The sequence below is a fragment of the Tachypleus tridentatus genome, chromosome 2 (genome assembly GCF_004210375.1).
Source record: "Tachypleus tridentatus isolate NWPU-2018 chromosome 2, ASM421037v1, whole genome shotgun sequence".
NCBI classification, from domain to species: domain Eukaryota; kingdom Metazoa; phylum Arthropoda; class Merostomata; order Xiphosura; family Limulidae; genus Tachypleus; species Tachypleus tridentatus.
This window is the reverse complement of record NC_134826.1, coordinates 31,721,952-31,736,597: the sequence shown is the minus strand read 5'-3', so window position 1 is coordinate 31,736,597 and position 14,646 is coordinate 31,721,952. Positions and strand designations below refer to the sequence as shown.

The window sequence follows — 14,646 nt, the reverse complement described above, 5'->3', positions numbered from 1 at the left end:
ATCTGAAGAATCTTTTGCCCTCCATGATTAAAAGAGTTGATGGATCCACATCTACTTCCATCTCTGTCCCTGCCACTCCTTCCAGTGACTGCCTGGTTCCACTTCCTTTGGCTTTGGGTATCACCTCAGGTCTTTCCTTTTCTGCAGCCCCGAGAAGTAAAATGAGAATTAGTTCTCGCCCTCAGTAGAGACCTGTCTACTTGACCCAGGGCAGGAGACATGGAGGTTGATAGAACGTTATCTAAGAAATAAAAAAACGTGGTTGAAAACAGAGAGGTTACCTCCCACTTTCTCCTTTATGTAAATAAAAATAGCCATTCTGAACTAGTAAAACTGTTGAGGTTTTCATTCAAATATAGATGACATTAAGGATTTAATAGATTCTTACCATCCTTTGTGTGTCTCCTTACAGGAAACATTTCTGAAACCTGCTGATACAGTCACCCTTTGGCAGTTTTCTTTGTACAGAAATGGCAGGTTGTGTGATGGATGAATGCTTAATGGGGTAGCACTACTGGTTGATCAGCCTGTGCCCACCCTGGCTTTGCCACTTGATACACCCTTGAAGGCTGTAGTCATGTGTGCTTCATTAGGTTGTACATTCACTATTTGTTCTCTGTACCTGTCTTCTGAAGAGACTGCTGATCAGTCAGATCTTGATGCTCTCATTGAATAGTTGCAGTCTCTCTTTTTCATCTTGGGTGACTTTAAGGGACATAACTACCTCTGGGCTGGTGCTGATATTGATGGGGAGTGGTCATTCCATAGAGCATATGCTCTTGGATCACAACCTATCTCTTTTCAGTACTGATTTTGATATTTATTTTCATGCACCTAGTTAGTCTTTTACTGCTATTGATCTGTATATCTGCTCTTCTTTGCTTTTCTTTTACTTTTCTTGGAGAGTTGGCAGTAACATATGGCACACTGTCACTGCTCTTTCAGAACTTGATCCTGCCATTGTCTGTAAACCCTTGATAGAGGTAGACAACTGCATGGTAGCAGTGACTGACTGTATTGTTCAGGTAACTGCTCAGTGTATTCCTAAAACCTCAACTCATTTTCCACATTTGGTGGAATCCTACCTGCCACATGGCAAGGAAAGTTCAAAAATGGGCTTGGGACACTTTTAGTAGGTGTCTCAAACTTTTAAACCACATTGCATTCAGCAGGTTTGTGCGCATGCTCAGCAAGTCAGATGTCAAAGCCAGAAGGAATCTTGGATTAAATAGACCTCTGGCATCTCTTCTACCACCAGTTCCAAAGTCATATGAGTTGAGGTTCAAAAGGTGTGAACAGTACACTTTTGATCTCCCTTTAATTTTGCTCTCATGTATCTAGCACTTCTGCTTCATTTCCCACCTTCTTAGTCATCAATACACAAGCAGAGCAATCATCTCTTTCCTTTTAGGCTGATCATCTCTATGACTATAATCACTCCTTTGTGCTGGTGGAACTCAAGCTTACTCTTCATCAGTCTGGCAGTACATCAGTCAGACTCGATGACTTTCATTATGAGATGCTTCACCACCTCTCTCCTGTCTCTTGGTATTCTTCTGGGTCTTTTTAACTGGATCTTGCAGTAGAATGATTTTTCTGATGCTTGGCACTATGCTACTATATTCCCTTTTCTCAATCCTGGAGAGAATCCTAAGATTCCTTTGAACTACTGTCCAGTTGCTTTGACAGTCTCTCTCTGTAAGACCTTAAAGAGGATGGTTAATGCTCGTCTTGTTTGGTTCCTTGAATCAAACAACCTGAATCTCACCCACTCAGTGTGGGTTCCTATGATAGCATTCCATCATGGACCACCTGACTTGACTTGAAATGTCAATCAGGGAAACCTTTCTTAAGTGACATCTTGCTTCTATATTTTTGTACCTTTAGAAAGCTTAAGACACAACTCAGAGGTATTGCACCTTGCAAGACCTCCACTTTTAGGGGTTGCATGGATATTTACCATTTTAAACATTTTAAATGAGCAGGTGATTCCAAGTCCATGTGGATTTGACCCTTTGTTCTTTCCCACAGTAAGTTGTAGTCTTTCAGGGTTATGTCTTGAGTGTTGGACTTTTCATTATAAAGATTGATGCCATCAGTGAACAACTCTCCCCTACAGTTGCAAATGGTCTCTATATCGATGACTTCCACATTTCATATCATCATCAAGCATGAGGTTTACTGAACAGCAGCTACAGACTGCCCTCAGTCATTAATTTTACCTTTTCTTGCTCCAAAACCATTTGCATGCACTTGTGTCACCAGCAGGGTATCCACCCAGATTCCAAGCTTCATCTCAAAGATGTTGTGTTTCCTGTGGTCCCTGAGACAAAGTTCTTGGAGCTTATCTTTGACCTAATCTGACCTTTATTCCACACATCAGGCAGCTACGTGTAAAGTGTACAAGGGCACTGAACATCCTCAATGGCATCTCTTCCACTTCTTGGGAAGCGGATTGATGTTCTATGCTAAAACTTTGTTGTGCCCTCATTTGATCAAAATTAGACTATGGGTCTCTTCTCTAAATGGCTCTACCAGGACCTCAGCCTTGAAGGTGTTGGACTCTGTTCACAATCAGGGGCTTTGGCTTTGCACAGGGGCCTTCTGCACTTTTCCAGTCCAGAGTTTGTATGCTGAATCTTGAGAAACTTCTCTGTACCTTTGCCATTTGCAACTGTCTTTGCTTTATGCTTTAAAACTTCTATCCTTACCACAGCATCCCACCTGGGATTGTATTTTCCTTCCTCAGTGGGCCATACTTTTCAGAATAGATGGTCTGCAATTGTTGCTTTTGCTCTTGGTATTCAGGTGCAGTTGGATGAATTGGGTCTGTCCTTGGATAAAGCTGTATCCACTGATCATCTCATCCCACCATGGCTAATTACCATCCCCCAATGTGATCTTTCTTTGAGCCATCTGAAGAAAACTGGTACTCTAGATTGGAAGTATCATTTTCTATTTGTCGAACATATTTAGAACCATCCTTACATTTCTGTTTATAAGGATGGTTCAAAATCAGGTGACTGTGGGTTCTGCCATGGTTTGTTCTGATTCAATTGTTGTACTCAGAATCTCCTCTACAGGTTTTGTGTTTGCTGCCAAATTGTATGCCATTTCTCTTGCTCTGGATCACATAGAAGCTATGCAGTACACAAACTGTACTATTTATAATGACTCATGTAGTTCTCTATTGGCCCTAGAATTGCTCTTATGTTAGTTCTTGCCATGTTCTTGTTAATATTCAAAACTGGCTGGCCCATTTTTCTTTATCATCTACTTATATCCAATTTTTCTGGATATCAGTCCATATTAGTATTTGTGGGAATGAGTTCGCTTTGTCTGCTCTAATACTATCACCATCATACCTGTACCATACATGAACTGTGGTCCTGTATTCAAGGCTCAGCTCTGCTACAGTTGGCAGCTGACTTGGAGTGAGCAACATAAAAACACGTTTTTTTAAATGGAAAAACTGATAAAGTCAGAATGTAATGCAAATGACTCATGATCACATAGCAGAAATCAGAACATCAAAACATAGGAAATTTTGTTTTGGAAACTTGAAATGTTGTGAAGCATATGCAAGAAGGAAAAGCAATATACCCAGTTTTGCTCTGATTAAAATACCTTCAGCAACTTTTTATTTTTCAGACATTTATATTTTTATTAATTTTAATCAAAATATTTAGTTAGATAAAGAAATTTTTTTTCCTTCTTTTTGTTATAAAAGCACAGTTAATATGGTTGATTTAATCAAAACAACTCAGGATATTTAATGCCGTTTTCATCCCAGCAGTCCCAGGTATTCTGCTAGACACCTGTAAGTATAACATCTTTATTTTATGTTCTCATCCTTGTCTATCACTTTTGCTAACCTTTCCTACCATAGTTCCTCAACAGCATGAAGTTACACCTGAAATATGTTACTTAATAGAACCTTCTCAATATAATTAAATCTACTAATATCAACCCTATTAGTACTGTTTTTAATTTCCTGATAGTTGAATTCCCATCCAACCAAACATGTTCACTCTTTCAGCTGTGGAGGCATTATAATGTGATGGTCAACCCTACTGTTTGTTGGTAAAGGAGTTGGTCATGGGTTGTGATAACTAGCTGCTTTCCCTCTCATCTTTCACTGCAAAATTAGGGGTGACTGACCCAGGTATCCCTCGTGTACCTTTGTGCAAAACTCATAACAAACTAAATCAGTTTCTTGAAAGTTCTTTTTGCAGCAAAGGGTAAAATGGTTAATAAACCACTTTACCCTTTGCTGCAAAACTTTCATCATTTCCACAATTTACACTTATTTTTACCTATTGCATCTACTTGATTTAGAATGACCACCAATTTCTCTTCAGCTTATAAACTCTACATTAAAATTGTACATTGTCACAACTAGCTTCATAAAATGCTTCAGCTCTACCTATACTTAATGACAACAAAAAACTACCAGTAATGTGAACAAACTTCATACTGGTAACGTTGAGATAGTAATGTGTTTTAAGTGTCAAAAGTCATATCACAACAATAAATGTAAATGATATTTATATATACTAAGTTCATTGTGAACATAGATAAAAAAAGCTGTAAGGTTAGAAATGTTGAATTAACAACAAAAAGGATTGTAATAAACTAGAAATGTGTTAAAGCCTTCGTATTAATTGTAGCTTAATGTTCACTGCTATTTTCCAATTAAGCATATGCATGTAGGCTTTAAGACATTACAAGAAAATTTGAAAAATATTGCTTCTGAAGGTTTGATTTTTGCCATTTATATAATAAAACACTCTTAAGATGTGATTTTCAGACACTACTCAAGTGCATTTAAACATACTTAGGTATATATAGTAACTGTTGTTGTGAGTTATTATTAAGTTACTGGAAGTGTTAAATCATTAAATTTAATGTAGTGAAAATTAGTTTTTTGGTCTATATTGAAACATGCATACTTATAATTTAATAAAAGTTATACATGTATTGATTTATGTCAACAGAAAACTACTTTCTGAAAACATCTTGGAGTGGATGAAAGAAGTTACAGATATTCCTCTCAACAACTTGGTAAACATGTTTTGTTCAAAATACCAATATACAGGTAAGTTTGATAACTCCCTTTAATGCACTTTAATGCTGTGTTCTTATTTCACTGTCCAGCTCATATTTTTGTTAACTTAATATTCATCATTGGCAGAACATGTAAAAGTGTTGATAGATATACGATATCTATTTCTTAATTGTATGAACTTTGTGTATTGATTTTTGTGTTTGCCATTTATTTTAACATTGTTTAGAACAGACCAAAGGCATTTTCTCAAGAAAAGACATGGAAGAAAAGCTTTATAAACTCTAGAATTTAAACAGTCAGTTTACCAAAATTATTGTTGAACATATTTAGATAATTGTTAATGAAGTCTGTATTTACTTGACCAAAATTTCAAATGAGTTTTTGATGTATAGTTATACTAGCATTTTGTTACAGTAACAACATATATTTACCTTTTATTCAGTTGCTATTTTTTTCAGTTAATTATGTATAGAATACATCCTGGTGGAAAAGTTCAGCATTTGTAAAACATTTTCTTTCTTTAGATGTTTTGCTTTGCCATGATGATGAATTGGAAGAAAGACGAATAGCTTACATTTTGTATTTAGTACCACCATGGACAAAATCAGATGGTGGTACTCTTGATCTCTTTAATTCAGACAGTAAGAAGTTATTACATTTTACAATTAGTTGAAGTAGTAAAACATCAAACAATAAAGTATAATAATTTAAGGTATATTTTAAAAGCTTTTTTTATTGCAATATGTTGTCTTTCATTGCATTCAGTAGTTATTTATTTCAAAGATTATTATCTAATTCAAGCTATCATATATTTCATTTCTTCATGAAAGTTAATGAACTGAATTGAATGTATTGTTGTTTGTATTTTTATAATTATAATGTGAAATTTTCTATGTAATGCTATGTTTAATTTTATATAGGTAATGGGCAGCCTTGCAAGATTGTTAAATCTTTGTTACCAGCATGGAATAAGTTTGTATTTTTTGAAGTAACTCACCAATCTTTTCATCAGGTAATAGTGTGAAGTTTTGAGAAATGCACATTAAGAATTAATATTTAAACTGAACTCTGAACAACCCAACATATTGTTAAACACTTGGTGTTTATCAAACAGTAAATGAAAGAAGGTGGAGAAAATTAGGTGTTGTCATTCTTAAGATAATTACTTTCTAATCTAAGTGTTTTCATGTATTTTGATTGTAATTAATACTGTAGGGAATAGGATCTGTAAACTAATTCCCAAATCCTGAAAACAAATAAAGTAAGAAAACATGTTACATGATAAATTGATAATTAGTGTTTTGAAACACATTTCTCTAGCTTTTTCATGTATTTTGAGTAATAAAGCTGATACATAAATTATCACATATATATAGAAAATAATATAATTTTTGCAACTTATTTGCTGAACAATTAAGTAATGAAAATGCTAACTTCAATTTCTTATTTTGTACTGATATATTTATTAATATAATATTTATTTTAAACTTAGCAATACCAGAACTAATAAAGTGGTTACAAGTTACTAAATTATATTGATTTGGTAATAAATGTGTTTGTAGGTTATCTGACAGAAATGACAACAACATTATTAATATTTCAATTTGTTTTCAAGTTCTGAGGAGCTTAACTTTTGTTTGTAGGTGGCAGAAATATTATCAGAAGATAAAACTCGACTTTCTGTTAGTGGATGGTTCCATGGGCCTCCTATAGCTCGACCAACTCCTGTTGTAGAATCTCTGAGGGAATTATCTAGACCAGGTTTTGTCGATGTAAATAGTTGTTTTTTTTAGTAGTTTCTCTCATGCCAATTATGCTTTATAAAACTATCAAAGCAAGGTTCATTGTGAGAAGTATTTTTAAGTATAGCTAGGCTAATTTAAAACACAAGAACAGCTCAGTACTAGGGTTAGAATAAGTAAAACTAAAAATATGAATTATAATGTAATAGAAAAGTTTTCTCTGGACAAAATATAGCATGTGTGCAGTACATGTTTCTCTAGGAAAATAAAGCATGCAGGAAATGCCTTTTTCTTGGTAAAACATTCATGCTGTACATGTTTCTCTAGGAAAATAAAGCATGCAGGAAATGCCTTTTTCTTGGTAAAACATTCATGCAGTACATGTTTCTCTAGGAAAATAAAGCATGCAGGAAATGCCTTTTTTTTGGTAAAACATTCATGCTGTACATATTTCTCTGGGAAACAGATACCTAAAATTCAAGTCAAAGTAATCAGTGAATTATTTCTCCTATTTCTTTCAGTATGTTATGTAATGTAAAGGAAGCACCTTTGTTGTTATGTAATTGTTAAACCTAACAGGAAGGATTTTTTTATGTTTTCCAATATAACAGAACATTAATTAAAAGTGTTCATTTTATATATTGTTTTCTGAATCTGTTTATTAACAAACATACTGTATTGGATATGAGGTTCCTAATACATGAATTGCACTCAAAAAGTAAACAAGAATACAACAAATTAATTCCACTTATTACTGCTGTGATATTGTATGAATTGTATTTAGAAAATTGGTTAGTTCTTTAAACTGAGAATTGTGACATATAAAATATAAAAGTATTTAATATAGTACAACCAGTACTGCAGTTAATTCCACTTATTACTTTGGGGCATTCTATGTATTGTATTAAGGATATTGGTTATTACAATCATTTTTTGGTCAGTTCTTTACACTGAGAATCATGAATTACAATATAAAATTATTTAATGTCGTACAACATGTAAATGTACTGGAAGCGATTAGCATAAAAGCAAGGCAGTAGTATGTTTGTTTGTATATAAAACTAAAACCACTCTTAACTTAAAACACCTGAAATATTAGTTTTTTTGTGTACATTGTGCTATTTTACAACTACTATCTGTATGTACAAGAATTAGTGTAAAGAAAGATTTTAATGGAATCAATATTTTATCCCTTGGTAATAATAATTTCTTAGTTAGAATATATTTATAGTCAGCTAAGTTGTAATATCTTTGTATTTTGGATTCAGATATTTTCTGATAGTGTATTATCTCCACATACACATATTCTTGTACAGTTTTGTCCTTTTCATGCATAAAAAACATTTATCAATGCCACAAGCCTTGAAATCCAATGTACCTTACAATCGACTGATTCAACTGCATCTTGCATGCAAGTTACCAAATGACAAAAATCCTGTTTGATTCTAGCACATATAATTTGACAGTACTCATGTTAAGACATTTTTTTATGTGTGCTATTTGAATTCATTCAATTTTGTTCTTTTCTTTTTTTTAGTTATTATTCTGAGGTGAATTCTGTTAATTTTTTTCTTCAACAGTTATAAAATTTTTAGATAAATGATTCTTCTAATTTTTATATTTTTATTTTCCATCAAACACAGTTAATTCCAAAGTTTACGTTTCTGCTTTGGATATCATCCTTCTGCTAGCACACTTGCACAGACTAGAAGTAGGAATGACTTGGCTTTAGATTTATTAGCTATCATCTGATCATTATATTAGTCAACATGTTTCTCCTAATTTTATTCCTATTCCTCTTGAACATGCTGATCCTGTTCAAGTTATGAGGATTTTGACAGCTTTTTTCCCACTACTTGATTTTACTATGCTTTCATATGCTGCTACTGTGCAATAATATAAGTCTGATGTGGCTTTTTTGACATGATTTTTCAGGTGTGTTCTATTTTATTTATTTCCCCAATTTTGTATGATTTTTAATCCTTCTTTGTTAGATGATATTTCCTCCTCTCAGTATTTGATTTGTCTCCCTTCACAAGAAATTAGGGATGATGCTGAGCTATTTGTTTCTCAGATAATTGAGGGTGCAAGCATGCCTTGCTCTTCATGGACTTTGGATAAGTTTCTCTTGGCCTACTGTCAGGCTGAATATCTTGACCCTCAACAACTAGAATAAATTTTGCTCCCATGGTGGGCAGACCCTGATCATCTTCTTTGTTTATCCCATGCCCAGTTTTCCTGCATTTTTTTTTACTCTTTTGACTCTTACAGTACTTGTCTACTATCCACTTTTTTCTGAGACAAACCACAGTGATCCTGAGGATTTTTGAGAGGTTACCTCTCCTTGATTACCTCCACATTAATGTGCTCTATTTGTCGTATCTTGAGCCTAGGTATTCCCCTATTACTTCTTCCTGTCTAGTTCTTCTCAGCCTTTACCTGCTTCTCCCTCCAAAGGTTCCTTATCATTTTATTTGATACATATTGACACATTGCCAATAGTACTAGTGGCTACACAGTGGGTTCTAGTCCAGCAGGGGCTCATTTGTCCAACTGTGTTCCCCTTTGATAACCTTTCACCACAGATCTATGGGTTATTTGAGTTTCTTATCTTCCAAGGGACTTTGCATACAGTTTCATTTCCCTCCTCTGTTATCTTAGATACCCAGTTCATTTCCATTGTTTGAGAATCTTTCTAACAGTCAGTGTCATTCCAAAGTGGTACACGATCTTCTTTCCCAGCAAGCTATGAAACCTGTGAATTATCTTTCTCTGATTTTTGTATTTCAGGGTGTTTGTAGTACTCAAGAAAACTGGAGAATAGCAGCATGTAATCAGTAAGTTCCACTTTAACCAATTTTTTAGTTCTACCCTGATTTAACATAGAAGCTTTTTTTGCTCTCAGGTGGTGCTTTCTCTTGGATTGTGGATGGCCAAGGTAGATGTTGCAAGTGCATACGTGATATCTCATCAGATGAGGTGCTATCTTCAGATTGTTCATTATGGGGTAGTATCTCAATTTTGCACCCTGGCCTTTAGACTTGCATATGTCTTTTTTTGACTGTTCAAGGCTTTGGTCTACCATTTTACATATTCAAGGGTTGCTTTCCATTACTATGAGAGCAACTAGCTTTTGTTAGCTCGTTCCTAACAGAAGTCTGCAGATCACACTCATAAGCTCCTACAGGAGGCAGCTTTTGTGGGTTGGTTAATAAATTAGAGAAGTCATTCCTTATGCTTAACCAATATCTTGTCCATTTGGATGTTTTTTACAACTCAGTTGGACTCATCCTCCTCTTCAACTTTGTTTGATGGAGCTTTCATTTCTCCACACTTATACTGCTCTATCCTTTACAGCTTATGAGATCCTATTGCTTTTAGGGATGTAGTGTTCCCTAGAAGCCTTTATCCCCATTGGGTAGAGCACATAGGGTCATTCCATGTCAAATCATTCAGGGGGCTACAGGTGACCCCCACAGAATGCCTTGAAAAAATTCACATGTGCTCATCTACCCATATAATGAAAAACTGCCAAAGATTAGATCAATATCTCTAATAGTTTCTGATTTACAGCCCTGTAAAATTTAATTACTTTTTTTTTAATTTTTGGCAAAATCATTTTTGGGCAACTTTGGCTGCTTAAAGCTGCAAGAGTAATGGTGGTAGAATGCTGAAATTTGCTACACTGACTGAATTAATCTCACAGAATTCAAAAATGGTCTTAAACCAAGTTTATCTCTCTTAGGATATTCATAGTGAGGCTGTAAAATCACCTGAAAACCCAAAATTGTAAAAAACATTGGTTTATTTAATAAGCCATAGCTCTAAGACTTAATATGATACAAAGCTGAATGTTTTTTTTCAAATTTCCTGTAAAATATCAGTTGATAAATCAGCAATTGTTGTAATTCATCACTCAGAAAACACAAACCAAAATCACAAGAAGAAACAAAGCATCCAAGACCAGCAAAGAACAACTCATCGAAGAAGAACAGCCAGTTGTTTCACCACCAAGACCACATTTTTCTATATCACCAATGGGCTTCAGGTGTGAGCACAAGTTCAACATACAGTTCCTACCTGATCTACAAGACTGCAGCTAGCAGTTTTCCTAGTCACCTAACATCCAGCCAAATGTATACCTCTGCCATAATTTATGATTTTTCTTTTTATTTCTGTGTTTTTTTCCAGTTACTTCCGGGCACGGTGTGGGTAGATTTTTCGACGCCCAGGCTGCGAAAGTGGGTTTTCTTGGGATACTCCCATTTCCCCCACAGCTAAATCTCCAGCATTGGATCTGTAGATCCAAGCCAAGGCAACATTCTTGCCTAATCCTGAAAAGAGCCATTTTAGTCAGGTGTAGTTAATTCTAAATCAAATCATCAGCCGCCAGGGTATTCTGACTATGGGCCAAGGCCCGACTCACTTCACTTACACCTCCATCGTCAGGTTGTCCCTTCATTCATGATACTCTTACACACTTCATCTCACTTCTTCACCTTAATAAAGTCAAAATAAAATAAAGAAAAAAAAACCACGTAAATTTCAATTTTTTCACGTAAGGGGATGAAGAGGAACCACAACGTTCCTGACCACCCCAGTTGGAGAGAGAATTCTTCAGATTTCTCTCTCTCTAAACTAAACCCCTGCCACATTCGTTTGCATTTATTGTTGTAATTAAAAGTCTGTTAGATCTCCTGTAAAAAAATTTAGCTGCATGCAACGTTTATGATTTAGCTAAAAATAGCCCTATTTCAGGGCACAGTTTGACCATGTCACCAGTTATTCAGCCTTTTCAGATTTTTACCATATATACTTACATCTCTAAATATGATCTACAAAAAAAATCAAAATGGTGTTCAACCTACCTTTTGAGTTATAATTTTTTAAAGTATCCTCTGACCATACGTTTTTTATTTTAAAAAAATTCAGTTCAGGTGTGTTACTGTGTGCAAATATATCCAAACAGTTTTGAAAAATACCTGTCAGAATGTTATGAATCCCACTGAAATATTCTAACCAGCCTTTCACAATGTTAAATAATGATTTTGTAAGAAACAAGAAAGAATTAATTCATTTCTGAACAAGTTTATTGGCATAACTGGTTAGATCACATGGCAATGCAAATATATTGTGTATACATTACAGTTATGCAGATATGGCTGAGTTTAAAATTCATAATATAATAAATACAAAGGTAAATCAGACACAAAAAGCATAGTGCTACAACAGGGTATAACTGAGAAAGATTATAGTCATACCAAACTGAAATAATCATGACAATGCAATGTTTCAAAAACTGCTTTGGCGATAAATTAGCTATAACAACATCAAATAAACATTGCTTTGTTCAGACAGCTTGAATAAATTTCTGAATTTTGAGTTTGATTATGTTGAGATCACTTTGACTTAGAACATAGTGGTGAGCACTACTGCCTTGCATGGTAGGTGCACTTATCAGACAAAGAATATGTTGGAAAGGAATCCAGCTTTCATCTTTACGTGACCTTGCAGGCCATGAGAACAGTTCGTTTCTTGATTTCTTCATAAATGACACTAACACATTGGAATATTCATCTGATCTTTTTTATGTTTCCAACATACCATTCATGATTATATATGCACACCACATATTTTCCTGGCTGATAATTGTCATTGCTATCATTAGACCCTGTTTGAGCTGCTGTAGCATCACTTTCACTGTTACTACCAACAGTTACAACTGTGTACACATCATCATCTGATAGCCTTCTCATATACAATTTGTTGGTAGAATAAAGCTATGATGTGACCTAATACCTGTCACAGTTTTGCATTTTTCATAGCACTCAAGTAGGTCAAACTTTACACAATTCTTCAGGACTGATTCCTGATTGACAAGAAAGAACTGAATGTGCTTAATGTGGTCCTTTGCCCAATGGTACATATCAGAGACACTTAAAATTTTATTATTTATAGACAATTGAAAGCTTGCATGAGCCACCAGCCTCTTCACCGTACCCCCAACTCCATCGCATGGACTTTTCCCATGACTGGTGGCAAAAAAATGCCATTCAGTGAACAACTGATAATCATCAAAATGGTAGCAAGGATTTGCAAGATTTTTAAAATTCTTGAATTGCAAAGCTGCACCATTTCTGAAATAAATGATCTTTTCTGTGATTGGATATTTCTCTTTAACAAGGCTTAGTACTATGGTAATGAAAGCATGAACAGCTACTGTGTCGTGTTTCAGAACACACATACTAACAACACTGATATCTTGAGATCATGTTAAGAGATGTAAGAATATATGGTAAAGGCTGATTAGAATATTTCAATGGGATTCATTATTTTTTTCAAAATTGTATGGATATATTTGCACATAGTAACACACCTGAAGTGAAGTTTGTTTGTTTTTTCAAGTAAAAAACATATGATCAGAGGATACTTAAAAAATTATAACTCAAAAAGTAGGTTGAACACCTTGATTTTTTTTGTAGATCATATTCAGAGATGTAAAAATATATGGTAAAAATTCTAAAAGGCTGAATAACTGGTGACATGGTCAAACTGGCCTGAAGTAGGGCTATTTTTAGCTAAATCATAAAAAGTTACATGCAACTACAGTTTTTTACAAGAGATCTAATAGACTTTTAAATACAACAATTGCTGATTTATCAACTGATATGTTATAGGATATTTGAAAACAAAATTCAGCTTTGTATCATAATAAGTCTTAGAGCTATGGCTTATTAAATAAACCAATGTTTTTTATGATTTTGGGTTTTCATGTGATTTTACAGCCTCACTATGAAAATCCTAAGAGAGATAAACTTTGTTTGAGACCATTTTTGAATTCTGTGAGATTAATTCAGTCAGTGTAGCAAATTTCAGCATTCTACCACCATTACTTTTGCAGCTTTAAGCAGTCAAAGTTGCTCAAAAATGAATTTGCCAAAAATAAAAAAAAGTAAATTTTACAGGGCTGTAAATCAGAAACTATTAGAGATATTGATCTAACCTTTGGCAATTTTTCATTATATGGGTAGATAAGCACATGTGAATTTTTTCAAGGCATTCTGAGGGGGTCACTTGGAAAATTTTCCAAAATCTAAATGATTTGACATGGAATGACCCCATATGCAGTTTCTTTAGTAGATTGCACAACCAACTGAATCTCTTGGTAGCTCCTATTTCCTTCCTTCTTATGTTGTAAATGATCTACATTGGTGGTTGGAAAAGACTTGCATGTTGATGGGTGTTCCATTTCCTTTTCATTGTACAGGTTTATGTTTCTTCATGGACTCTTTCCTTCAGAGTAGGGGGGGAGGAGTCATGGGTCAGTCTACAGGAAGCTTCACTTTGGTGGTCTCTGGTCGAAAGATCTTACCATACCAACATCCTAGAGCTTCTAGTTGTACATTGTTCCTTGATGCATTTTCTTTATCTTGACAGGAATCATCTAGTCATGATCCACTCTGATAATTCTATAGACCTTAGATCTTCCTGTTTTGGGGGCCCACATGATTGATATTTTTGTCATGTTTTGCCAGCATTCAATCTTGTTGCAGAATTATTTTCCTGTCCAGACAGAGTTTAGCCAATGTAGTAGTCTCTTGATCCTCTTCTGTTCCCGTGGCTTTGTTTTCAGTGGGGTACTCTTTACCTGGATGCATTTATCACATCAATTTATCTCTGTTTTGGTCTCTGGTTATTCATCCTCTTGTTTTCTTTCAGTTAGATTGAACCAGCAAATATCTGTGATTATCCTCCCATCCATCTTTTTCACAGAGTGATCATGATCATCCATGTCATGTCTTTATTGACTGGCACAATCCTTTGGGACATTTATAA

General features: G+C 34.7%; 1 protein-coding gene across 7 annotated transcripts in view; it reads left to right on the top strand.

Annotated features, from left to right (window-relative positions):
• sud1 (Prolyl 3-hydroxylase sud1) overlaps positions 1-14,646 on the top strand; it is a 63,962-nt gene that overhangs the window by 20,563 nt on the left and 28,753 nt on the right. For all 7 annotated transcript variants that reach the window (XM_076482660.1, XM_076482650.1, XM_076482639.1 and 4 more), the window contains exons 5-8: positions 4,998-5,098; positions 5,593-5,709; positions 5,989-6,080; positions 6,712-6,840. In XM_076482660.1, the coding sequence (XP_076338775.1) occupies positions 4,998-5,098; positions 5,593-5,709; positions 5,989-6,080; positions 6,712-6,840 (439 nt within the window). The remainder of the gene's footprint in view (positions 1-4,997; positions 5,099-5,592; positions 5,710-5,988; positions 6,081-6,711; positions 6,841-14,646) is intronic.